We start from the raw sequence: 20759 nt of genomic DNA on the forward strand, positions 1-20759 counted from the left end.
AGCTGTGGGGGACACAGAAAAAGTCTCAGTCCCTGGCTGGGGAACCCTGGCACAGACCCCCACCCCAGTGAGCCCCAAGCACACCCCCTCTTAGCACTCCTTTCTGCCTGACCTGCACAGGGACCCAGGCCAGGCTCTGTGACCTAAGCCCTTGCACTTTTGTGGTCCAATTTATGGACAAGGAATTTTTTTACTTAACAAGAAATGCAATTCTGAGGCACTTTGTTTTTATTCCAAATGCAGGGGCTCCAAGGCATTCCTGGACCAAAGGTAAAAAGAGGTCACATGTAACGGGCGGAGTAGGTGGGGGGACTTCATCAGTGAGGGCAGAAAAGAGGGAAAGTACTTTAGAGGCGGGCAGCCCAGCTGACCACTTCTCCAAATGGAATCATGTGACAGGCCAGTGAGATATGATCAGGACAAAATGAAGTCCTATGGTCCTTTTAATATTCAATATTGACACTGGGCAGGTTTCAGATTTAAATTTTTCCCGTTCATCAGTCAATCTTACAAAATCACAAGGTAGAATCTTGGCAAATGATGAAATCTTTTTCCCATGAAACTTGCTGCAGACCCTTTGCTCCGTGTGAAGTGTAAGTGGGAGAGGAGACAGAGAGCAGCATGGTGTAGGACTCTTCTTGGGAGCCACGCCCCCTTCACTGGGACCCGGGGCTCTCCCAGTCTCCACCTGAAAGCACTTCAAATGGCTAAGGAAGCTGGAGCCTACGGCATGGTAACAGCCCTTGTCTCCTGCCCTAAAAGTTTTCAGGGAACTGTTGGGCAGTTTGTCTCCAAATTAACTTAGGAGACTCAGAGCTCCAGTGGTGGCATTCAGACATCTGACAGCCAGCCAGCCTCTGCAGGGTCCCAGTTTTCCTGCCATGCAAAGAGTCGCCTGTGCCAAAGCCCAACCTGGAACTTCCCCAGGGTTTGTGTTCACTCCATCATCTCTTGTCCCGTTGGGGACCTCAAATTACTACAAGGATGCAGGGGACTCTAGATGAGGCAGGGACAGGCTAAATCAGGGACCCTTGGTTTCCCCAGGCTGCCACCAATGGGTCAGCCACCTCCTCCCTCCTCTAAGTCCCCCTCCCTAACACACTCCCATCTGCAGGACCGTAGAGTACAAGAATGAGTTGTCTGAGACCTGCTCTTCTGTGATCACCTCCATCTCCCTTTCTTTCAGGGGGAAGCAGGACTAGATGGAGCAAAAGGAGAGAAGGGTGTCCAGGGAGAAAAAGGAGACCGAGGTCCCCTGGGATTACCCGTAAGTATCGCGGACCCAGCAAGATGGTTGAGGACCCCAGCCGGGTGGCCCTGACAATTTGGGCATTCCAGAGCTCAGTGTGGTTCTGCTTTCCCACCTGGGCAAGACCACAGGCTCTGATTCTCCTACTGATTCTCCTGGCCTCTGTGCAGGGAGAATGTGAAGCTGAATAAGACAGGGCCCCTGCCCCAAAGAGCACCTAGCTGAGCAGCTGGAGGGGGCTTGAGAACAGCCTAGGCCCTATGTGTGCCTGACTCGGAGGCAGTGAGTTTGCCCTCACAGGGCCCTGCTTGGAGAACACGGGCCGTGCTCCACCTCTCTTCCCTTTCCCCAGAGGGGCCCACGAGCACCCCGATCTCCGCTCTTAAGCACTGACCACATAAGAAGAGCTTGTAAAAAAGTCACATTCTCCGGTCCCCTCTGGATAAAGCCACTTAGATCCCAGTTCCCTGCGATCTCTGATCTCAGCCTGCCCAGAGCTAGAGGCCCCAGGTCCAAGTATGGGCTGCTCAGAAGGCTTTTCCAGATGTGGGGCCTAAGCTGGGCCCCCCCCCAAGCTTCAGTGGGGTGATGGCCTGGTCACCTCGTCCAGGTGAACCCATCCCACCGCCTTGGGCTTTATCCTCCCTCACAGCCCAGTGAGGTTGGCCCTCCTTTCGGTTTGTTTTTCAAGAGCTGGAAGGGGTTTCCATGATCCATCTAACCATTTACTGATGGGCCCAGAGAAGAAAGGGAGTCACTTGAGGTCACATATTAAGTCAGTGGCTAGGCCAGCCAGAAGCTGCTCCTCCACTGGGGCCACAGCCTCGCAAGGGGCTCTTTCCAACCACTGGGGCTTCCTCTGTCCCAGGCCCCAAGCCAGCTCCCACCCCAGGGAGTCATAAAGAGCAGGGGAACAATGGGAAACCTAATTACCCCAGCTTGGCAGAGCTGGAAGGTCTGCTTAATATAATCACAGCAACCAAAAAGCAAGAGCAAAAGATATAGCTACACCCTCATTAGTGTGTCAAACGTAGGAACGTTGAAGGAGCTGATTCACTTGACAGACTACGAAAAAACTGACGACTTTAGCAGACATTTTCCCATGTCTTAAGCTGTGTGGGATGACAAAGTACTCCTTACTATTCAACAGCTTTCCTGCCCCTATTCAACCACGAATCTCTCTTTGTCCACCTTTAATGGCCCTAACAACTCTAGAACATATAGAGAACTCAGACAAAATGCAAATAGCACAGAGACCAAACATGTAATATCAGCAAAGAAAATGCCAGAGGAGAAAGTACCCAGTCTATCTTTAATTTTTCTACTCTTGATAAAGACATGGATACAAAGAAATGCTTTTGCTAGCTTAAGAAAACAATAGAGCAAGCATATTCATAAATGGCTATTAACATGCACTTCAGAAAGACAATAGGGAGTGGTGTGGACTGTGGCACCCAGACACCATGTGTTCCTTCTTAAGTAGATAAGCCCCTTCTCAGTTCAGCTGACTATTGCCTTAGAAGAATGAGGGTCCAGTATTTTTGGATCTTCTAATTTTTCAAAGGAAGCTGAATATCTGGCATTTTGTGTGAAACTTCCCTATTTTCTTACATTAAATCAAAATTTTTTGCAACACTACCAACCAACAAAATATGTCAGTGGCCCACATGGGGCCTGCAAGCCTCCAGTTTATGCCCTTTGCTCCAGACCTCTCAAGACAACTCAGTACTAATATGAATAAATGTAGTTTACCACACTAACTGGTAAATCTGAGCTTAGAGAGACGAGGCCATAGCGCTAGCTTTCCCCACAGTCCCAGGCTGTTTAGCAGGAGTTCTGTCTTTAGGCTTCACTTCAATATGCTATTTCATGTACTAGCGCCATGTTTTCCAGGCGTAGCCTATTGACTTCTCCCTATGTGCCCTGCAGAAGTGGCTCTCAACTGACTGCACATTCAAGTCACCTGTAGCTTTTCTAACTTGCCATTATCCCCAATCTCACTCTTAAAGATTTCTGGTTGAATTGGGCTGGGGTGGCATGAGGCATTTGTATCATTTTACATCACCCCAGGAAATTCTGATACAGCAGCTGCGGTTGAGAAGCACAGCTCTCTAGGCTGTGAATCGGGACCGCCCCGGAATTACATGGTTCTCAAACTGAGAAGCAAGGCCTTGGAGGTCCTCCAAGCAACACCTTTTCCCCAGGAGGAAGCAGCTCCCTGACCTTCTTTCCTAGGTCATCCCCTCACCTTTAACATCCTCAAGCCGAGGCTCACTTTGAGGCTTATTCAGAAGCAGTTTTCAAGGACTCAGCCCTTACTGAACTCGGGTGTCCTGCTCCCTTCTCCCCGACTCGTCACACTGGAATCATTAGTTAGTTTTCCCCTGGTTCTCCAGGATGGTCTCACGGGCAGCTTTATAGTCCAAGATTGGAGAAGAGCTCCCGTTCCCACTGCATGTAACACCAGATACTGCATAGTGAGTGGGTTGTAACAGCATCCCACCCTTTACCCTGTTTACTCCAGGGCATACAGGGCCTTCGCCCTCCGTCCCAGTTAGCTGCCCCCAAAGCCCCTGTCTGTAATAACATGAATGGATTGAGCTTGTGTTGCAATGTTCAAACTGTGAAGGTCCAGAGTAGAGATATCAGGCATCATTAGTATTATCATTTAAGGCAGTGGTCCCCAACCCCCGGGCCGTGGACTGGTACTGGTCCGTGGGCCATTTGGTACCGGTCCACAGAGAAAGAATAAATAACTTACATTATTTCCATTTTATTTATATTTAAGTCTGAACGATGTTTTATTTTTTTAAAATGACCAGATTCCCTCTGTTACATCTGTCTAAGACTCACTCTTGATGTTTGTCTTGGTCATGTGATACATTTATCCATCCCACCCTAAAGGCCAGTCCGTGAAAATATTTTCTGACATTAAACTGGTCCATGGCCCAAAAATAGGTTGGGGACGACTGATTTTAAGGACCAACTCTTCCCACCTGGTGAAAGAAGAAGCATCAACTCAGGCTTCAAAGCCGGGAGCTATTACTCAGTGCCAAGCCTCTCAGGGTCCCCCAGTGTGGCCTAGTCTCAAAAGGTTTGCAAAATAGGCTGGAAAGACCACCCTCACCAGGTCCCCACACTCCAGGTAGGCTCGGCTCCCCGCAGTGAGGCCAGTCCTGGAAAGTTCACATTGCCTGAGGTTCCAGACACCTTCCCATGAATTCACTTTCTATATCCCTTTCCCCGAAGCGCTGCAACCCTTTGGGAGAGGCCTTTCTTAGAGGGTATAAAAGGAGAGAGGGGAGCAGGGGGCACAGATGATCAGCACACCCACCTGCTCTGATCCCCGTCCAGCCCGCTCAGCAGTCAGCACACTGCATTCAGCGTCTCCATGTTTTTGTTGGTTTCCATGTGAATACCATTACCTGTCCTCCCAAGCTTACTTCTCCCGTTTTGTTTGATTACCAGCATTTATGTCTGTCCAGAGTCACTGCTTCACTCACCTCTTCCCTCCCTGGTCCCTTTTCTCCCTCCCATTCCTCCCTTACCCTTCTTTTGGTCAAACTGTTCCCTTCGTCCAGGGAGCTTCAGGTTTGGACGGCAGGCCTGGGCCACCGGTGAGTGTCACTTCTCCATTACCCTTCACCCCACCCCATGCCACCCCTGGCCTGTGATCCCTCTCGTCTGTCCCACTGTGGCCTCATTCTCCCAGTGAGTCATGCCTTGTCCCACCACTGACACCAGAAGGGTACCATCTGTGCTCAGTTCAGAAGTGCTTATTCTGGCCTCTTTACCAAAGATGGCTGGTCTTCACCTAAACTTCCCTGCTCATTGTATGCACCCAGGGTCCTCAAATCCGAATTTCCAGGCTGGTGAGTGTGGGGTGGGAGTCCCACTCCAGCAGCACAGACTCTTCCTACACGGATGCTGAGATCAGGCTGGGAGCCCAGCCCTGGGGACCTGGGCCGTGACTCAGCCCCACCGAACACAAGAGTGTCTGTGTGTGCCCGTCGTGCTGTGTTGTCTTCATCCTGTGAGCTCTGTCCACCTCCTGTCCACCCACAGGTGCTTCCTGGTACTGCAGAGCCGCCAGTCTGATGGGTGTGGGGCGGGGACACGTGGGACGGCCAAGGGCAGGGGTAGCACTTAGGAGCACACAGGCCGGTCCGAACTCAGTGTTCTGTGGGCATGTTACAGCTCCATCTTCACTCCCTGACCCATCTCAACAAGGGGGTTTATACAGAGCTAATTGATGGACACTCAGGTCCCCTCTTTCTTTTTTCTTCCTGATTCCAGAAAACATACATCGCCTACTCATGACTAGAAAGCACTTGGACCTTTTTTTTTTTTTTTTTTTACAAACAGTTGAGGCATCAGAATAAAGGTCCCTCCTCCCACCTTCCAGCCCTCCTCCCAGAGCACCCTGCGAGGTCTTCCGGGCAGTGGCACTCCTCGCTGAAGCCTGTCCCTTCCCGTAGTGCTGGGATCACTGCCCACCCAGGGCCCGGGGGCTGGACTTTCCTGTCAGGAACAACTGTAACCAGAGCAGTGCTGTCCAGCCCCTTCCAGTGAGTCTCAGCTCTGCCCTGGCAGGAATTGTTGAGACCACAGGCACTTGGTCTGCCCAGAAGACAAAGTTCTGATGAGCAGCACTTGGCGGGAGGAGAGAGCTCACAGGGCCCCCATGTGGAGACGAGGACACGCACACAGGATAGAGGGAGAGGTGGAATCGCAGCGGCAACAGGCCTTCCTGGGGCCTCTCCTCATGATGTGTTTATGGAGTTAAAATTATAGACTCTCATAAACGGAGAATATACCTGTTTTCTAAACATAACTATGTCCCTGCACGTCCATCCTCCTCGCACCTGGCACGCAGTTCCCGGGTGGCCAGTCAGCACTGTGGCCAGAATCAGAGGAACTCAGACTTCCCTCTCAACTCCTTACTCCGTTCCTGCTGGACGGAGCAGAGCAGTGCAAATCCATATGTTCTGTCCCCTTGGACCTGGGGATCTATTTTTTCATAAAATCAATATCACACCTTCAAGGAAAATTTTTATGGGAGAAATAGTCCTGCCCTGCCAATACAAACATTCATTGGGAGCCAAATGCACGGCATGTATGCATTTTAGCCCAGCAGCGGCTTGAGAGGCAGACACTCGTGTTATCATCCCCGTTTTACAGATGGGAAAACTGACCCTCAGAGAGGCTGAGAAATGTCTGCAATATCGTAGCCTTGGAGGCACAACTCAAGCCAACCAGTGACTCCGGAGTCCTGTTTGAACCGTTGCTGCAATCTGGCCTCTCTCATTTTGGACATCCTCTTTTCACAGATGCCCAGCCTTCTCCTTGTAGCTGCACAGGGAGCTGCCCCCCATCCCCATGTAAAGTGAATGAGCATTTCCCCACCTGTCCCTGCCCGCCTACACTGGACACACCAGCCCCCACGTCCTCTGGTCTGAGCAGGAAGCACAAACACTGAGCAGAGCAATAGGAAGCTCTGAAATGCAGACCCCATCTAGCAGAGCTGTAATTGGGAACCTGGGGAAGATGCTTAATTATACCACAGCAAGCCCTGCTCTGTCTCTAAGCAACGCAGCTCCCATAGCTCCAGCTGCCTGGCTCCCCTGCAGCCCTGAGTGAGGAGCGTGTATGACACACCTCCCCTCCTGGCCAGTGTCAGCAGACATCGAGGCAGACTAATTCACTCCCCAATCCAGCCTGCTCCATTGGGCCTGGGAAGGGACAGAAGGTCTGGCCAGAGCCTGAAGGCCAAACTGGGGCCCGCAGTGGGGGCAGGCGGGGTGGGCATTGGCTGAATGACCCTCCCACGCCTGCCTCTGTTTGCGTCTGCATCGGTCTCTGTGGCATGAAGACCCTCCCGCTGCATGTGGAGCTGTGACAGCAAAGGGGTGCCAGCCCCCAGGCCCCCCAACCCTGGGATGGTGTCAACTCCGTCCCAAGCGCTTTTAGGAGCAAACTAAGCAACCGTTTTCAGCCTTGGCAAGCTTGGTTGTGAAGTGAAAGCGTTTTCTTTCTCAAATCTGGCTCTGAGGCCGGGAGAGGCTCTCTCTCCCCAAGGCCCACAAACCCAAACAGGACCAAGGTTCAGTCAAATGGCTGCCCTAAGTGAGCCTGGCCACGCCAACACTGAAAACTGGGCCACTGGACTTGCTCCTCTCTGGGCACTGGGCAGGGTTCCCAGGGCTCCTGCTGTGTCAGAACCATCATCTCTGCTTTCCTTCACCTCCCCAGGGTACTCCAGGACCAATTGGAGTTCCAGGCCCAGCGGGACCAAAGGGCGAGAGGGTGAGTGCTCCGTGCGCGGGAATCCTGGGTGGCCGTCCTCAGCCCTGGCCGCTGCGGCCCACAGGGTTACCACATCGGCCCTGGCAGTCCCACCTTACCCATCCCTCTTAGATGGAGCAAGTGCCATCCCTTAACCAGGGTGGTTGCTCTGAGGAGTGACACGGCTTCAAAGAAGAAATCAAGCTCTCTTCCCCTTCCTTTTTTCCTTTCTCTGCCTTCATGTTTCCTCCCTCATTCTCCTTTCCTGCCTCTGCCCCTGGCCAGTCAGTACCCCAGGACACTATTTGGCCCTTCCAGAGGCCCTTGGGGAATAGGCTTTGCTACAAGGAGGGTGAGGGGTCTCCACATCTCCCCTCGGGACAAAGTCCATACCAGTCACCCCAACCCTTCGCTTAGACCTTGCTTCCTAGAGAGCTATTGGAGGGGACTGGAGAGGTGTCCCGGATTTAAACAGAGAATAGTTGCTAGAAGGTTGTTTGTAGGTCCAGAGGGCTCACGGGTTTCTTCCTCCTATTCCAGGGCAGCAAAGGCGACCCTGGGATGACAGGACCAACGGGAGCAGCTGGGCTTCCTGTAAGTTTCATGGGGTCAGAGACTCTCTTCACCCACCCTGTCCACCACCAGAAACACTGTCAAACAGAATACCCAGAGCAGCAAACATATCTAGACCCAAGTGAGAATTCTCAGGTCTGTGACAGAGGAAGCTGCCGACAGCCCACTGGTTGATGCCCTGGAACATCCCTGCTGGGCACTGCTCACGTGTCCCTGTTGGGGGACCAGGTCCTCAGCCATGGGGACCATCTCATGAGATGTAGCAAACAGGTTACGAGCCCCGTCCACTGCAAGCCTCTGTTCAGTGCAGGGAGGGTCTCACGTGAATGCCCTGGCCCTCAAGAGGGACAGAATCCAATTCAAATCACTATCGTGAAAGGCAAGGGGCAGCTTTCCCAAGGGATGGCTTCCTGCCCACAACAGATTTCCTTGTTTATTTAAAAAATAAATAAATAAGTTGATTGCCCAAGAGAACCAGAATTTTGTTTCCCACACTTGAAGGTTGTACATGTGCTCACCGGCTCCATGCTTGGCTGCCCAGGCCGCTCTGCTCCAGCTAAGTTGGCAGCCCCAGCCAGCCTTGGCCTGTGCTCATTCCCTACCTGAGAACATGCAGCGTGCACCTCACAGAGAGGGTCTGAAGAGCTTTACAGTCAGTTTCCTAGCAAGAGCCTGGCAGGAGAGCCATGCAGACACCTCCTCTGCCAGGAGAGCTCTCTACGCAGCTGTGTCCTCAGCACCCATCACTCTTCGGCTTCAAGGGTCCTGAAGGACGCAGCAGGACGTTGGCTGCAGAGCAGGAAAACTAGAACCACATTCTTGGTTACGTTCCTTAGCCCCTTTATTCCCCTTCTGTAAAACAGGGATAATTAAATCTGTCTTCACTAAATTAGGCATCAGAGAGGAACTTTATGAGCCCGGAAGGAAGGACTGTAGAGCCATCCTCTGTTTTCTCATTGATGTATCTCCACTTCTCTGACTTACGACAGGGTTTACACGGACCACCTGGGGACAAAGGAAACCGGGTGAGTCTGACCCTCTGCACTTCGGCTCTGGTTACTAATGTCTTCATGATGTGGTGGAACGACCAATTGGGGATTCCTGACCCAACATGGCAAATGCAGTTTTTCCTGATGAATCATTAAAATTAAAAGGCTTATGTGAGGGGCTTAATCTGCGGCACGCAGGGAGCCTGGGGCCTGATCCTGACATTGAAGCATGTATTTTTCCACTGACAAGGGGAGGCTGAATCCCATGGTGACCATCAGATTAGCACTGCCATGCAGTGATGAGAGTCCTGTGCCCAGCTCCCTCTTTCATGTCCTCACAATGGACCACCAAATGATACTGTTAAATCCATCGCTGCCTAGTCCCAGCCTCTGAAACTTAGTTTTGCCAGACATCCCAGGCCACTGGTGAGAGAGAAAATAAATTCCAGTTCCGAGAACAAGCAGACAGCTATTGGAAGCAGCCAACCCTTCCACAGCCATTATTGCTCTTGGAAAGTGTCCGTGGAACTGTGACATAACTTTGTTTTCTGAGGCCCCTTGCTCTCCCTTTGGTTTCTGCCATCTTCACCAGGACACTTATTAAATGTTCACAGCACTCACAGCCACATAATAGTATATGAAGCTTGGCACATATATTGCATATGGTGACATACTGGGTCCCAACAACAGCCATTTAATTCCATCTGACCAAGAGGTGGCCTTCAGGTTTTTTTCTAGAGCATCTCAACTGCTGCTTCATCACAGTGGTTCTCAGAATGTGATGCACGCCCCCTACAGGCCCCAGACATCTTCTACTGGGTTCTACTATCCGAGAAGCTTAGCGGGACGAGAAGTGGAAAGAACAGATGGAGTAACAGGCCCAGAGCAATGATAAGATGCACCATGTTCCCACAGAGTGAAAGGCAGAGCAGGCGGGTTCTGGAACCCAAATGGTTCAGCTGATCTTTGCACACTGATTACCATGATCATGAATAGAAAATACCAGAATCCATAGGCTTCTATCTAGCACCAGTTCCAGTCTCCAAAAGCAACTCAGTTTGTCCCGCATGTTTTATAAACAAGAGGGGGCAGGAAGACCTGCACAGACTGGACTGTCCGTGGGACCACTGGGTCTAGAAACCACTGGAATTAACAGACCCACTTTCCGAAATGTGCCGGCCCACCAGGCAGGCTATGAAGCCCACCTCCATTACTGTGGCATCAAAGAATTTAGGCCACTAAAAAAATTGATCATTCCACCTTCTAGTTGGCATACTAACCTCCTTTCTAATGTATTTCTAAAGTGTTCTGTTTTTCTTTGTCATATTCAATTAATACTTTTTAAACTTTTTTCTCAAGACGTTTTCAGTTGGCTTGAGGCACTGAGCCATTTGAGGGCTGCAGCCCCAGCCTCAGTGGTGACTATTGCTCCAGCAGTGGGGGCAGGGCGGCAGACGCCTGCGTCACAGATGGAGGGGCGGGGAGAGGCTGGAGGCACTGATGGTTAAGGAAGCAAGGCCACCGAATGAGCCAATAAGGCTGTAGGGATCTGTGGGAAAACATTTCTTCTCCACTTCCCTTTTCTGAGGTTTTACACACTTTCCTCGGCCCATATGTAAACTAGCAATAAGTCACTTAGGAAAGTCCAGAAAGCAGTCAAGCTACATGAACCTTCTCTTGAGTATGGCAAAGAACCAACTGACTTATTCCATAGAGCAGGCTACTGAGTCAAGCAAAGAACAGCTTTTCTCTCCCTCCAAGAGGTCTGACTCTCCAGTTGCCGGAATGTCCTGGAAGGGTCCCTCCTACAGCTCACCCCCGCTCAGGCCTCTTTCTTCCATCAGCCGATTAGGATTCTGGGGGGAGATATGAGGGCTTGGAAACAAAGCCTCCAAAACAAAGGAAGGTCCAAGTAGAGTCGGCACTTTGCCATAGACAGTTTTGGGGTTCTTTTCTGTTGCCTGGAAGCTCAGAATATTGACACTTTGGTCAAGGTAAGAGGCCAGAAGAGCTTAGGTGACAGTCTGATCAGAAGTTTCAGTGTTGCTTGTAAAGGTGAAGCCAGAGATGCTCAAAGGCCCCTGTCCCCACCAAGTGTGGAGGGTGGCTGCTGGCCAGCCCCCTAACATTAACACAGGTCCCACCATGTGTGTGTACCGAGCCTGTTGTCCTATCGTATAGTGACTTGAGACGCAGTCTTAAACATTGCTCCTCTGTGTTCCTCCAGAGTATGGTCTCATAGCCTCTTTCCAATTCATGGAAGGAGGACGCTCCTTGTAGTGGTGGACAAGGCCCAGAGCCCCCGGGGACAGCGTTACGAGGGGATGCACGTGCCCATGAAAAGAATGTCCTGTCCTATCACTGAGGACCACTTCTTGTCCCTTCTTCACAAACCTGTGAATTTGGCCTAAGAGCCACTTTTAAAAGGGAAAACTCCATCAAAGGATAAAGGGGGGTATGAATTTGGCAGTTGGGGCATCAGGCAGTGTAGCTGCCTGCCAGCCACAGTCAACTGAAAGGTCTGGGTGCATGCAGTGAGGCTACCGTCACTCCTGAGATGTGCCACCGGGGAATGTGTGTGTGCACACTTGCACGTGTGTGAGTGTGTGTGTGCATGTGCATGCAGAAGTCTCTTGCTTCCCCAGGCCCCCTTACCTCCCTGCCAGCCCTTCCTCTCTCTCTTTTTGGGCCTGGCTCTTCCTTCTTTTACTCCTGCAATATGGCTCCCCCATATTGCTCACTACATTATAACAATCCCATATCCCTCATCCTAGCCCTTTCACTCCCCAGTTTTAATTTATTTCCTCTAAAATCAATTTTTATACATGCGTTTTGTCTAAAGAAACCTCTGCAGCTTGACTTTCTCTGTGCCCGCTGGAATTCTCTCTTTGTCGGGGCCTCTGGGAGCAGGGAGGATGTAGGTGAAGCTTCTACTCTACTGTCTTCAAAGGGCACCCAACGTGAAGCCATTTTTTGTGCCCTTGGTGCATGACACCACATAATGCAAGTTACCCATCCTAAAAGTCAGGACCAGGAGACCTCTGTCACCCACAGGCAGATCCAGGACCGGAACTCCCCCAGGCTCTGAGAGCCTTGTCCCCCTCTGAACTCGGGAAGCTGAGCTCGCTTTCACACTCGGGCCCGGCCCAAGGAGAACGAGGGGCCGCATTCCTGAGAGGGTTTCCCGTGGGGCTTTCCACCCAAACTGGCAGTGGCTTTGCTTGTCCACTGTTTGGAGATTATCCATGTCATGATGTTCCCATTGCCGGGAGGATCTCAGAGCCAGAGTAGTTATTCCTGATTGATGTGCATAAACTTGTTTCCTCTTAAAATAGATCATTTTCTAAGTAATCATTTACAGTTTAGAAAGCTCACCTAGAACAATGTGTTGGCAATTACAGGGAACCTCAGGAATCAAGAAAGTTGAGTAATTTCTAAAGATCCTGGAAAATATCAAAAACATTCTTATCCTTTTCCTCCCTCTAACAAAGCCCTAGCCTTCCGTGACAGGACACAGTGACACAACAAGCCCATACCTCTTATGGCAACCTTGACCCCTATACTAGCTACCAAGAAATAATAATTGCTGTTGCCGTTATGAAGCAGCTATCATTTACTGAGCACGTACTATGTGCCAGTGTCAAGCACTTACACAAAGTTTTGAGGCAAGTGTTATTATCCACATTTTACAGATGAAGAAACTGAGGCTTGGAGAGGTTAAGTGACTTCCCAAAGTCACACTGCTGATAATAGGCACAGCCTGCTTTGGCTTTAAGCCTTTGCTCTGATCAATATGCTGCCCTCCTTCAGGGTCTTGTGGCCTTGGAGGAGCACTGTGGGAGCATCTGGCCTTCTGTAGGGGATAGGAGTTCCCAGAAAGAGTCCCCAGGGGCATATTTGGCCCCTTTATAAGGAAACCAAACCTCGGAAAATCAAAACTCAAAGTCATTACTAAGAATTCTGCACAGCCCTTCTTTAAATGAAGAGTGACTCTGACAAGTGCAAAATAGATTCAATTTAGAAAGACGATGTTTCCTGAAGGTTTTCAGAAACAAATGAATTTCTTGAGCCAACTTGTCCATAAGCAAATAGCTGCCTATGGCTTTGGACTGGGATGCCAGAGACACCTAGAATAGCAGGACCCAGCTGAGAGCCAGGGGCCACCCCTGAGACCTGGACACACATGTACACATGTGCTCTTGAACACGCAGCACCCACTCCTACATGCACATACTGGTATCCAAATGCCCAAGCACATTCTCACACACACTTCTGTATGTACAGGCACAGTTGCATACACACACATGCATAAGCAGGTACCCATACATTCATGCACACATATGTACAACCATGTACGTGCACACTTGCATACCTGCTGTGTTCTTATACACACACACACACACACCCCAGGGCTCTCAACAAAAGTCACCTTGCCTCCTAATAGAATATCAAAGGGACAAAAATCAATTGGGACAAAAGTTGTCAGGCCAAAGTCTTTCAAAAATATACCCTCAAAGAGAAAGAAGTAAGTCCCCTTGTTGATCATAGACCGCCCTGGGCTCAGTAGTAGCAAAACTGGCCACCAGTGTCTTTCCTCTGCATTTCCCTCCCCCTCACCTCTGGGCCCCTCTGCTCCCTCTCCCAGGCCTCGCTCACCTCCCTGCCCTCCCCACCCGCTTTAGCCAAATCCTCGGGTTCTCAGAGGGGTGGCAGTGAGCACTGACCCCAGACCCTACTGGGGAGACTGTCCTAGTTTAGGGAAGCTATTTTCCCCTCTTTAATTTTTTCTTTTTCTGTCTTTAACCTTAACACATGAACGATGCTAAAGTTTTGACGTTTTGTTTTTTCTCGAACTAAACTATTGTTTGCAGGGGGAGAGGGGGAAGAAAGGCTCTAGAGGGCCTAAAGGGGATAAGGGAGACCAAGGAGCGCCTGGATTAGATGCCCCCTGTCCATTGGTATGTTTTCATTTATCACTTGCCTTCTTCTAGTACTTTCCTCGAGGTTTGCACACTGGAAACAAAGAAGGCAAATGAACGAAGATGAGCACCGAATGGCTGCACTGGTGCTCCCAGACCTCTCTGTACACTTGGCCCATGAAGGGTTGCTGCTGCTGGTGTTGCCTTAAAGCCACAGCTGCAGGTTGTTCTGGCAGAATCCCTCTCCTTGAAGATGCAGGACAGTTGATGTGTGGCAGTGGAGAGGCCCTGACGAAAGGGCTTTTGGAGAAGGCCTGGGCTCGCCACTCCAGGAAGGCTTTGGAAGCCAGTGCAGCATTTGGGAGCTGTGCATTTGCCTTCTTCATTTGGTGGCCACCTCTGTAGCCAGCAGTTCAAGCTGTTGGAATCCTCACTCGGTCAGGATGCAGGACACCAGGTCAGCGTCTCCTAAGGGCCACCACTGCCACAACTGGGCAAATCAGGGCCAGAAAAGGGGCTTTTAACATGTGGTCTCCCAGTGCCCACCAGCCACCCAGCTAAAACCTGCAGAATGAAATCAGTAAACACCCCCTTGACACCTTCCCCAGTGAGCCAATAAGAAACGACTCATGGCACGTCACTACCTTTGCCATCCATCTGAAGGTTCTGAAAATATGATGCACTAACGTTGAGATTTGTCTGTGCTTACTCCAACCGAGTCAGTAAAAGGAGAGGGCGTTAGCTGTACATGATTCAAAGCTAAACTCTCCGGGAAGCCAAAGAAAGTGTAAAGTTGAATTTCGAAGGTGGGAATCAACTGTGATCGGGGCCCTACTTATCGATGCCCCCAAGGTCCTGCATCCTGGCCAAGGTAGGACTGGGCCTCTCTACTCCACAGTCTGAGCTGGCCAGCTTTGACCTAAATAATCATCGTGGTTGATTTTGTGAACAGGGACACCGAGGTTTTAAAGGAGAGAAAGGGGAGCCTGGGTTACCAGGGCTGGACGGACTGGATGCCCCGTGCCCATTGGTATGGCATCACCCTCCCCTGCCTGCATGGCCAGTGTGGGCTTCCCCGCACGTGTGGTTCACGCCTGCATGCCTCCCCACCACCCTTCACCTCTTCCTGCTCCATCCATCCAGTCTTCACTTCCTGACTCTTCTCCGGAGACACCAAGGGTCATCCTGCCTTGGCTGGTTCTCGGGAGCTCCTGCCACGCCCCCCTCTTGCATGCAAAGTTTGCAGGGATGTTTTCTTGGCTTCCTCCTGCGGCTGCTTTAAAAGCAATCACCTTCATGTGAGCCATCCCTGCCCAACCCAAAGCCAGCATGGGCTGTACCTGATCCTCCCTTCAGAAAATCCGCCACCGGAGAGAACTAGGAAAGCGGGTTCTCTGGGCAGGTTCTTAGGACTGTCCCTCTCTCCTACACACACTGCCGTTGGCCTGGCCAGCACTGGCTGAGTGTCTGGCACATTTGACACAGATGCCAGAATCAGCCCCACATCCCTCCCTGCTCCAGCAGCTCACGGTTTGGCAGGGGGCAGATGGGCAAGCTTATAAACATGGGTACCGTGAGAAGTTCTAGAACCAGGGTAGAGAAGGAGGCCACCCTGGCCATTCTGTCGGGCCTGGTCCGGGTGTGCCGCCCCAGTGGTTCTGCCTGACCTAGGGGATGCGGATGGTCCAGGATCAGGGTTTATCCTTTCTGCTTAAACCCCAAAAGACACTACAAGACCCCCTTCATTTCCCTTTCTTTCATCTTCAGCTGGTTCACCCCTGAAAAGCCTGGAAGGGCACAGAGATGTTGACATGAAGTTAAGGAAGAGAACAGAGGAGATGGGGAGGTTGGAGGGAGGGGGAGACATTCAGGACCCTTCACCCCAGCAGGTCCCGGCCTATGGCAGCAGTTCCGTTCCCACCTGGCCCAGGCCTCTCTAGGCAGGGGCCTAGACCACCACGCCCCCTTCAACTTATGCAAAGGAAGCAGAAGGTGGCACTTCACTTCAAGGCAGTTGGCACTAAAGTTTCCTGTTCTCCTACATTTCCCCGGGATGTTTGGAGTTCATGGAGCTATTTTCATACAAGTGACAGTCAGGTGTGAGTTCCAGCCCCACATCCCCACCCTCGGGTCACACAGAAGTTATCTTTGAGCAGAAGAGAAGTTATTTTAAAAAATATGCTGTGTGACTCTGAGAGATGACCATAGAGCCCCTGCAAGGGACTTTCTAGGGAACTTTTAGATCAACAATAAAAGAACAGAACAAGCACGTAGAGTGGCATGCCTCCCGGCCCTCGTTTCTGAAACCCTTGCTTGCTGCCCCCGCAACCCCGCTGCCCAGCCTGCCGAAGCCTGAGCACGCAGCACGCACAGGCGCCTCTCTCGGCTGTGGGACACCCCCTTCCCTCCATTCGTCAGCCAGGTATCCCTCTGCCACATCCCTTCCACAATCTGGGCACCTTGAGTTCTGCCAGCTGCAGCCTGGCCTCCCTGCTCCTCTCTCACTCATCACCATCCTCCTCACCTGCACCGTCCTCCTCTGTCCCCCTGCCACCATCCATGTGCCAATGGGCATGCCACTGTGGCCAGCGGAGGCTCCTCTCCCTTCCAGAGTCCGTGTGAAATGGTGCCCCATGTCGGGTTGGGGCAAGGGGCATTGGTTGTCGTGAAACCCTGGAGTGCACCACCTCCCCTTGCAGACCCTCCTTCACTCACAGGGGACAGTGAAGGTCGTATTTATTTGACCCTTAATGCAAACTAGCATATTCTCCAGTAACATCCCTCATTGATGTGTCATTTGTCTATTAATTTTGCTGTGAGGGTGTACCTATCTTCCCTTTATTTCTCCTTGCTATTTCCCCATCTCCTGCATTGTGTTATTGTGGGCATGGGGGCAGGGGGTGCTATTGGTCATGATTTTTAGTATAAGATAACTAGACTTCTTCTGCCCTCCGTGCTAGCTGGCTGCCTGCTGAATGCCAGGTGAGAGGTTTAGGCACCTGTCACAGGTGGATGAAATTGGTCTGGGACACAGAGGGCTCCATTCAATCTCCTTGTGGCTGACCACTTCCTCTGATCCCCTGAAACCCTGTGTCCATCCCTTCCTCTGCCATGGAGCCTGGAATTCTAGAATCTAGACGTGAACTGAGAACCTGATCTTTACCCTGACTCAGCCTCCCCTCACCCCACCTTGTCTCTCAGAGATTCCTTGATTCCCCCAGGGCCCCAGAGGATGGGCCATCCTGAGCTGCAGGTGCTCCACGTCCTGAGCTGCAGGTGCTCCACGTCCTGAGCTGCAGGTGCTCCACGGGTGCCGCACGCAAAGGCGACAGTGGCGCACAGTCAGTTCCCATCCTGCCGCCGCCTCCTCTTCCCAAATTCCCAGCAAGCCTTTGTCACCTTGCTGAAGGCACCTCGGGGCCATGCCCCTTTGTGTCACCCCTTAGTGATTTCCAGATGAGAACTGCCTAGACCCTCTCCTCCCACTGCTGAGGAAGGGAAAGAATAAGAGTGGGAGAACTGGCGGCCACCTTAGCCATCACATCATACAGCCCCGCCTTCCCCAGGTTTTACAGAGGAGGCAACTGAGGCTTCCGAGTGCTGAGCGACTTGCCCGTGCACACAGCACTCAGTACAGCTAGAGCAGAGACCCGAGAGTCTTTCTGCGGCACCCAGGTCGCCTCTGCTTGCTGACCGCACAGGCTAGGACAGCCCCTCTTGGCCTTGTACTGTAACTCTACATGACCCAAGCCCCTGGGAAGACAGATGGACTTGCTTCCTGTGGCCTTCTGACCTGGAAGTAAGTCCCTGACCTGGAAGAAATAGAAATAGAAAAGGAATAGACAATAGCAGGCGGGCCTCAGCCTGATCAGCTGCCACAATATTTGTGGGTTTTGTTCCATTGCCCCACCTGCTTGCTGGGCCATTCGGGAGGGTCTGAGTTCCGTGCTTTCCTCCTTCACTGCAGGGCGAAGACGGCTTACCAGTCCAGGGCTGCTGGAACAAGGTAGGTCTTCCAGGGTTCACTGTGCCTCAGGGGCACAGGCACACTGGGGCTCTCTTCTCAACAGTGTGATAAGCATGCACAATTTCCACCCTGGGCCTTTCTGCAGATGAGGCAGCAAGACATGGGTTGAAAAAGAAATGATTCCAAAGGCTGGGTGCCCATTAAACATCCCACATCCTGTGCACACTTGGAGAACATTTAAAAACGCTTTTCAAGGCATCAGCAAACACAGTGAATGGGATTCCCATGTAGCCACACAGATGACATCTGTGTGCTTTGTGTGGTTAATTTATCCAGTATCTTTCCTCCAAGGAGCTCTAGACCTTGTTTTAAAATTAGCTATCATTAGCCACTCTCATAGTGTTCATCTGAGGTCATTTAAGCCATATGATGACATTTATCCAGATGTAAGGAATCTAAATTTCTTAAACTATAAATTCACATGGATTCTATCTCCCCACACAGAGGCTGGCCAGCTTACCACCACCCTGCCCTTGAACATAAACTGTCAGGGCTTCATGCTTCCACACATGAGTCCTGCAGCCCAAAATTTCTAACAACAATGAGTTTTCACTTATTCACACTTGCCCTAGTATTTGTCATCATCAAAGCCATCTGACCCCACAGAGTGTGCCCATGCACACAACCACCACACTCAGCCACGGCCCCCAAACACAACATTCCCCAGCCTGACCAGAGCCATCGGTTTGCTATTCCAGAAGGCTGGCATGGTTCCTGGCAAAGGTGACACTTTTGTCCCACCATCAAAGACTTTTCAGAGCCCTAGCAACCCTGGCCAGCTAGCTCAGTGATAGAGCATCAGCCCAGTGTGTGGAAGTCCTAGGTTCGATTCACAGTCAGGGCACACAGGAGAAGCACCCATCTGCTTCTCCACCCTTCATCCTCTCCTTTCTCTCTAGCTCTCTTCCCTTCCCACAGCCAAGACTCCATTGGAGCAAAGTTGAACCGGGTGCTGGGCATGGCTCCATGGCCTCTGCCTCAGGTGCTAGAATGGCTCCGTTTGCAATGGAGCAATGGCTCAGATGGGCAGAGCATCGCCCTCTAGTGGGCATGCTGGGTGGATCCTGTTGGGCACATGTGGGAGTCTGTCTCTCTGCCTCCTAGCCTTTCACTTCAGAAAAATACCAATAAATAAATAAATAAATAAGAATAAGACTTCTGAGCCCTCTACTATGTGGGCTGCAAGTATTGGTTCTTATTCATAACAGGACTAGAGACACCAACCTGTTGCAGAGTTTGTGCTTAGCTCAGCCAGTCCCGTTTCAGTGACAGCAGAGTCACACCTCAAATGAGATGAATACGCTCCTCTACACTAAATGTCCAAATTCTCATTAGTCCATGGGATTGGGTAAAAGTGGTGAAACCACCTTGGGCACCTATTCGTCCATGATGAGGTACCTAAAGCAGTCCTCACCAGCGAAAGGAAAGCCCAGCACTTGAGGAAGATACCTCCCCAGGAATCTGTCCCTCCAGCCATGCCTTGTCCTCTAACAAGCTCCCTAGAGCTAGTTGACGTTCCACACAAGCAGATAAGAGGTATGTCGAATGAGGCCTCTTTCCCACTAAGAACAAGATTGTCTTCTTCAAGGCTGCTGCTGATGGTTAGGGAATAGAGATGGTTCCACTCTTCAAGAAAAGAACACTGCTATCTAGAGCTACAGTGCACTAGGGTGCTCATCTCTGTTGGTTCTTACCATAAATTCAGTCTGGGATGCTCAGTAATTCAACTACTGGGCCTCCAAAAGCAGCATAGACAGAAAGTGCCCTCTAGTGGTCATGAAGGGGCGTGGCAGGAAGGTGAAAGGGGTTTCCCACCTTCAGAGTGCTGTTGAGTACCAGGATCTTCCATCCCAATTGCCCATCCAGAGCTACCATCCAATCCAGGACAAGATCTCCCTCTTCTAACACGAGGGAACTAAACACCCAGAGACCCACTACACTAACTCTATGTTGTTTTGTGTTTGTTTTTGTTTTGCAGTGATGCCTGTAACCTGGGATCAACCTGTGTGTGTGTTTGTACATAGAATATTTATTTTTATACCGTTTTTACTTTTTGAAAATGTCAGAAATGTGATGCAACTTACATACTATTAAAAAAGTAAAAACCTGCATATTTTGTACAGAAAATGCCAACCTCTCCTCTTTTGTTTACAAAATGTTTGTATAAGTCTAGGACTCTAACACACTTTTTGTTTCTGATACAATGTTTGCATGATATTTGTGCACACTTATTAAGTATTGAAGCTTAATAAATTATTGTGTTCTGGTGCCAAAGGGAGCCAACCAGCGCTAAGGTGCTGGCTAGCTTATGTGTAAATCAAAGACATGAAGGTCCGTGGTATTTGCCAAACACCAGGTGTGTCCAAGAATGTTTTAAACTCTTATGAATTTTCATTATTAAAAAAAAGTAAAACATAGCCATTCATGATCCTGATTAATCATTAAATTAAATACATTCTTTCTTGTGAAAGCAGGAAGTCCCAGAAGCAGGTTTCTCAGAAGTTTAGAGTAATGTTTGGAAATGTCACCTTCAACAGAATAAGGAGGGGACTCCATTAAGCAATGTCTACTGTACCATATTCCAAGTTCATTACAGTATCATATGAGCACTTAGGGTTCAGCTGTGCTGAACCACCCTCCCGCAGCTCCCAGACTTACAAAGGGCTATTTGCTACTGCTTTTGCTTTTTGATAGTTTTTTGTTTTTCTTCCTTTGAG

At 50.6% G+C, this 20759-nt stretch overlaps 1 protein-coding gene across 1 annotated transcript in view; it reads left to right on the forward strand.

Annotated features, from left to right (window-relative positions):
* COL13A1 (collagen type XIII alpha 1 chain) overlaps positions 1 to 20303 on the forward strand; it is an 88105-nt gene extending 67802 nt beyond the window's left edge. The window contains exons 31-38 of the mRNA XM_066244147.1: positions 244 to 270; positions 1187 to 1267; positions 7502 to 7555; positions 8075 to 8128; positions 9097 to 9132; positions 13968 to 14054; positions 17983 to 18021; positions 20021 to 20303. Of these exons, the coding sequence (XP_066100244.1) occupies positions 244 to 270; positions 1187 to 1267; positions 7502 to 7555; positions 8075 to 8128; positions 9097 to 9132; positions 13968 to 14054; positions 17983 to 18021; positions 20021 to 20023 (381 nt within the window). The 3' untranslated portion in view covers positions 20024 to 20303. The remainder of the gene's footprint in view (positions 1 to 243; positions 271 to 1186; positions 1268 to 7501; positions 7556 to 8074; positions 8129 to 9096; positions 9133 to 13967; positions 14055 to 17982; positions 18022 to 20020) is intronic.
* The last annotated feature ends 456 nt before the right edge of the window (positions 20304 to 20759 follow it).

Source organism: Saccopteryx bilineata, chromosome 9 (assembly GCF_036850765.1).
Source record: "Saccopteryx bilineata isolate mSacBil1 chromosome 9, mSacBil1_pri_phased_curated, whole genome shotgun sequence".
In the NCBI taxonomy this organism is placed as follows: Eukaryota; Metazoa; Chordata; class Mammalia; order Chiroptera; family Emballonuridae; genus Saccopteryx; species Saccopteryx bilineata.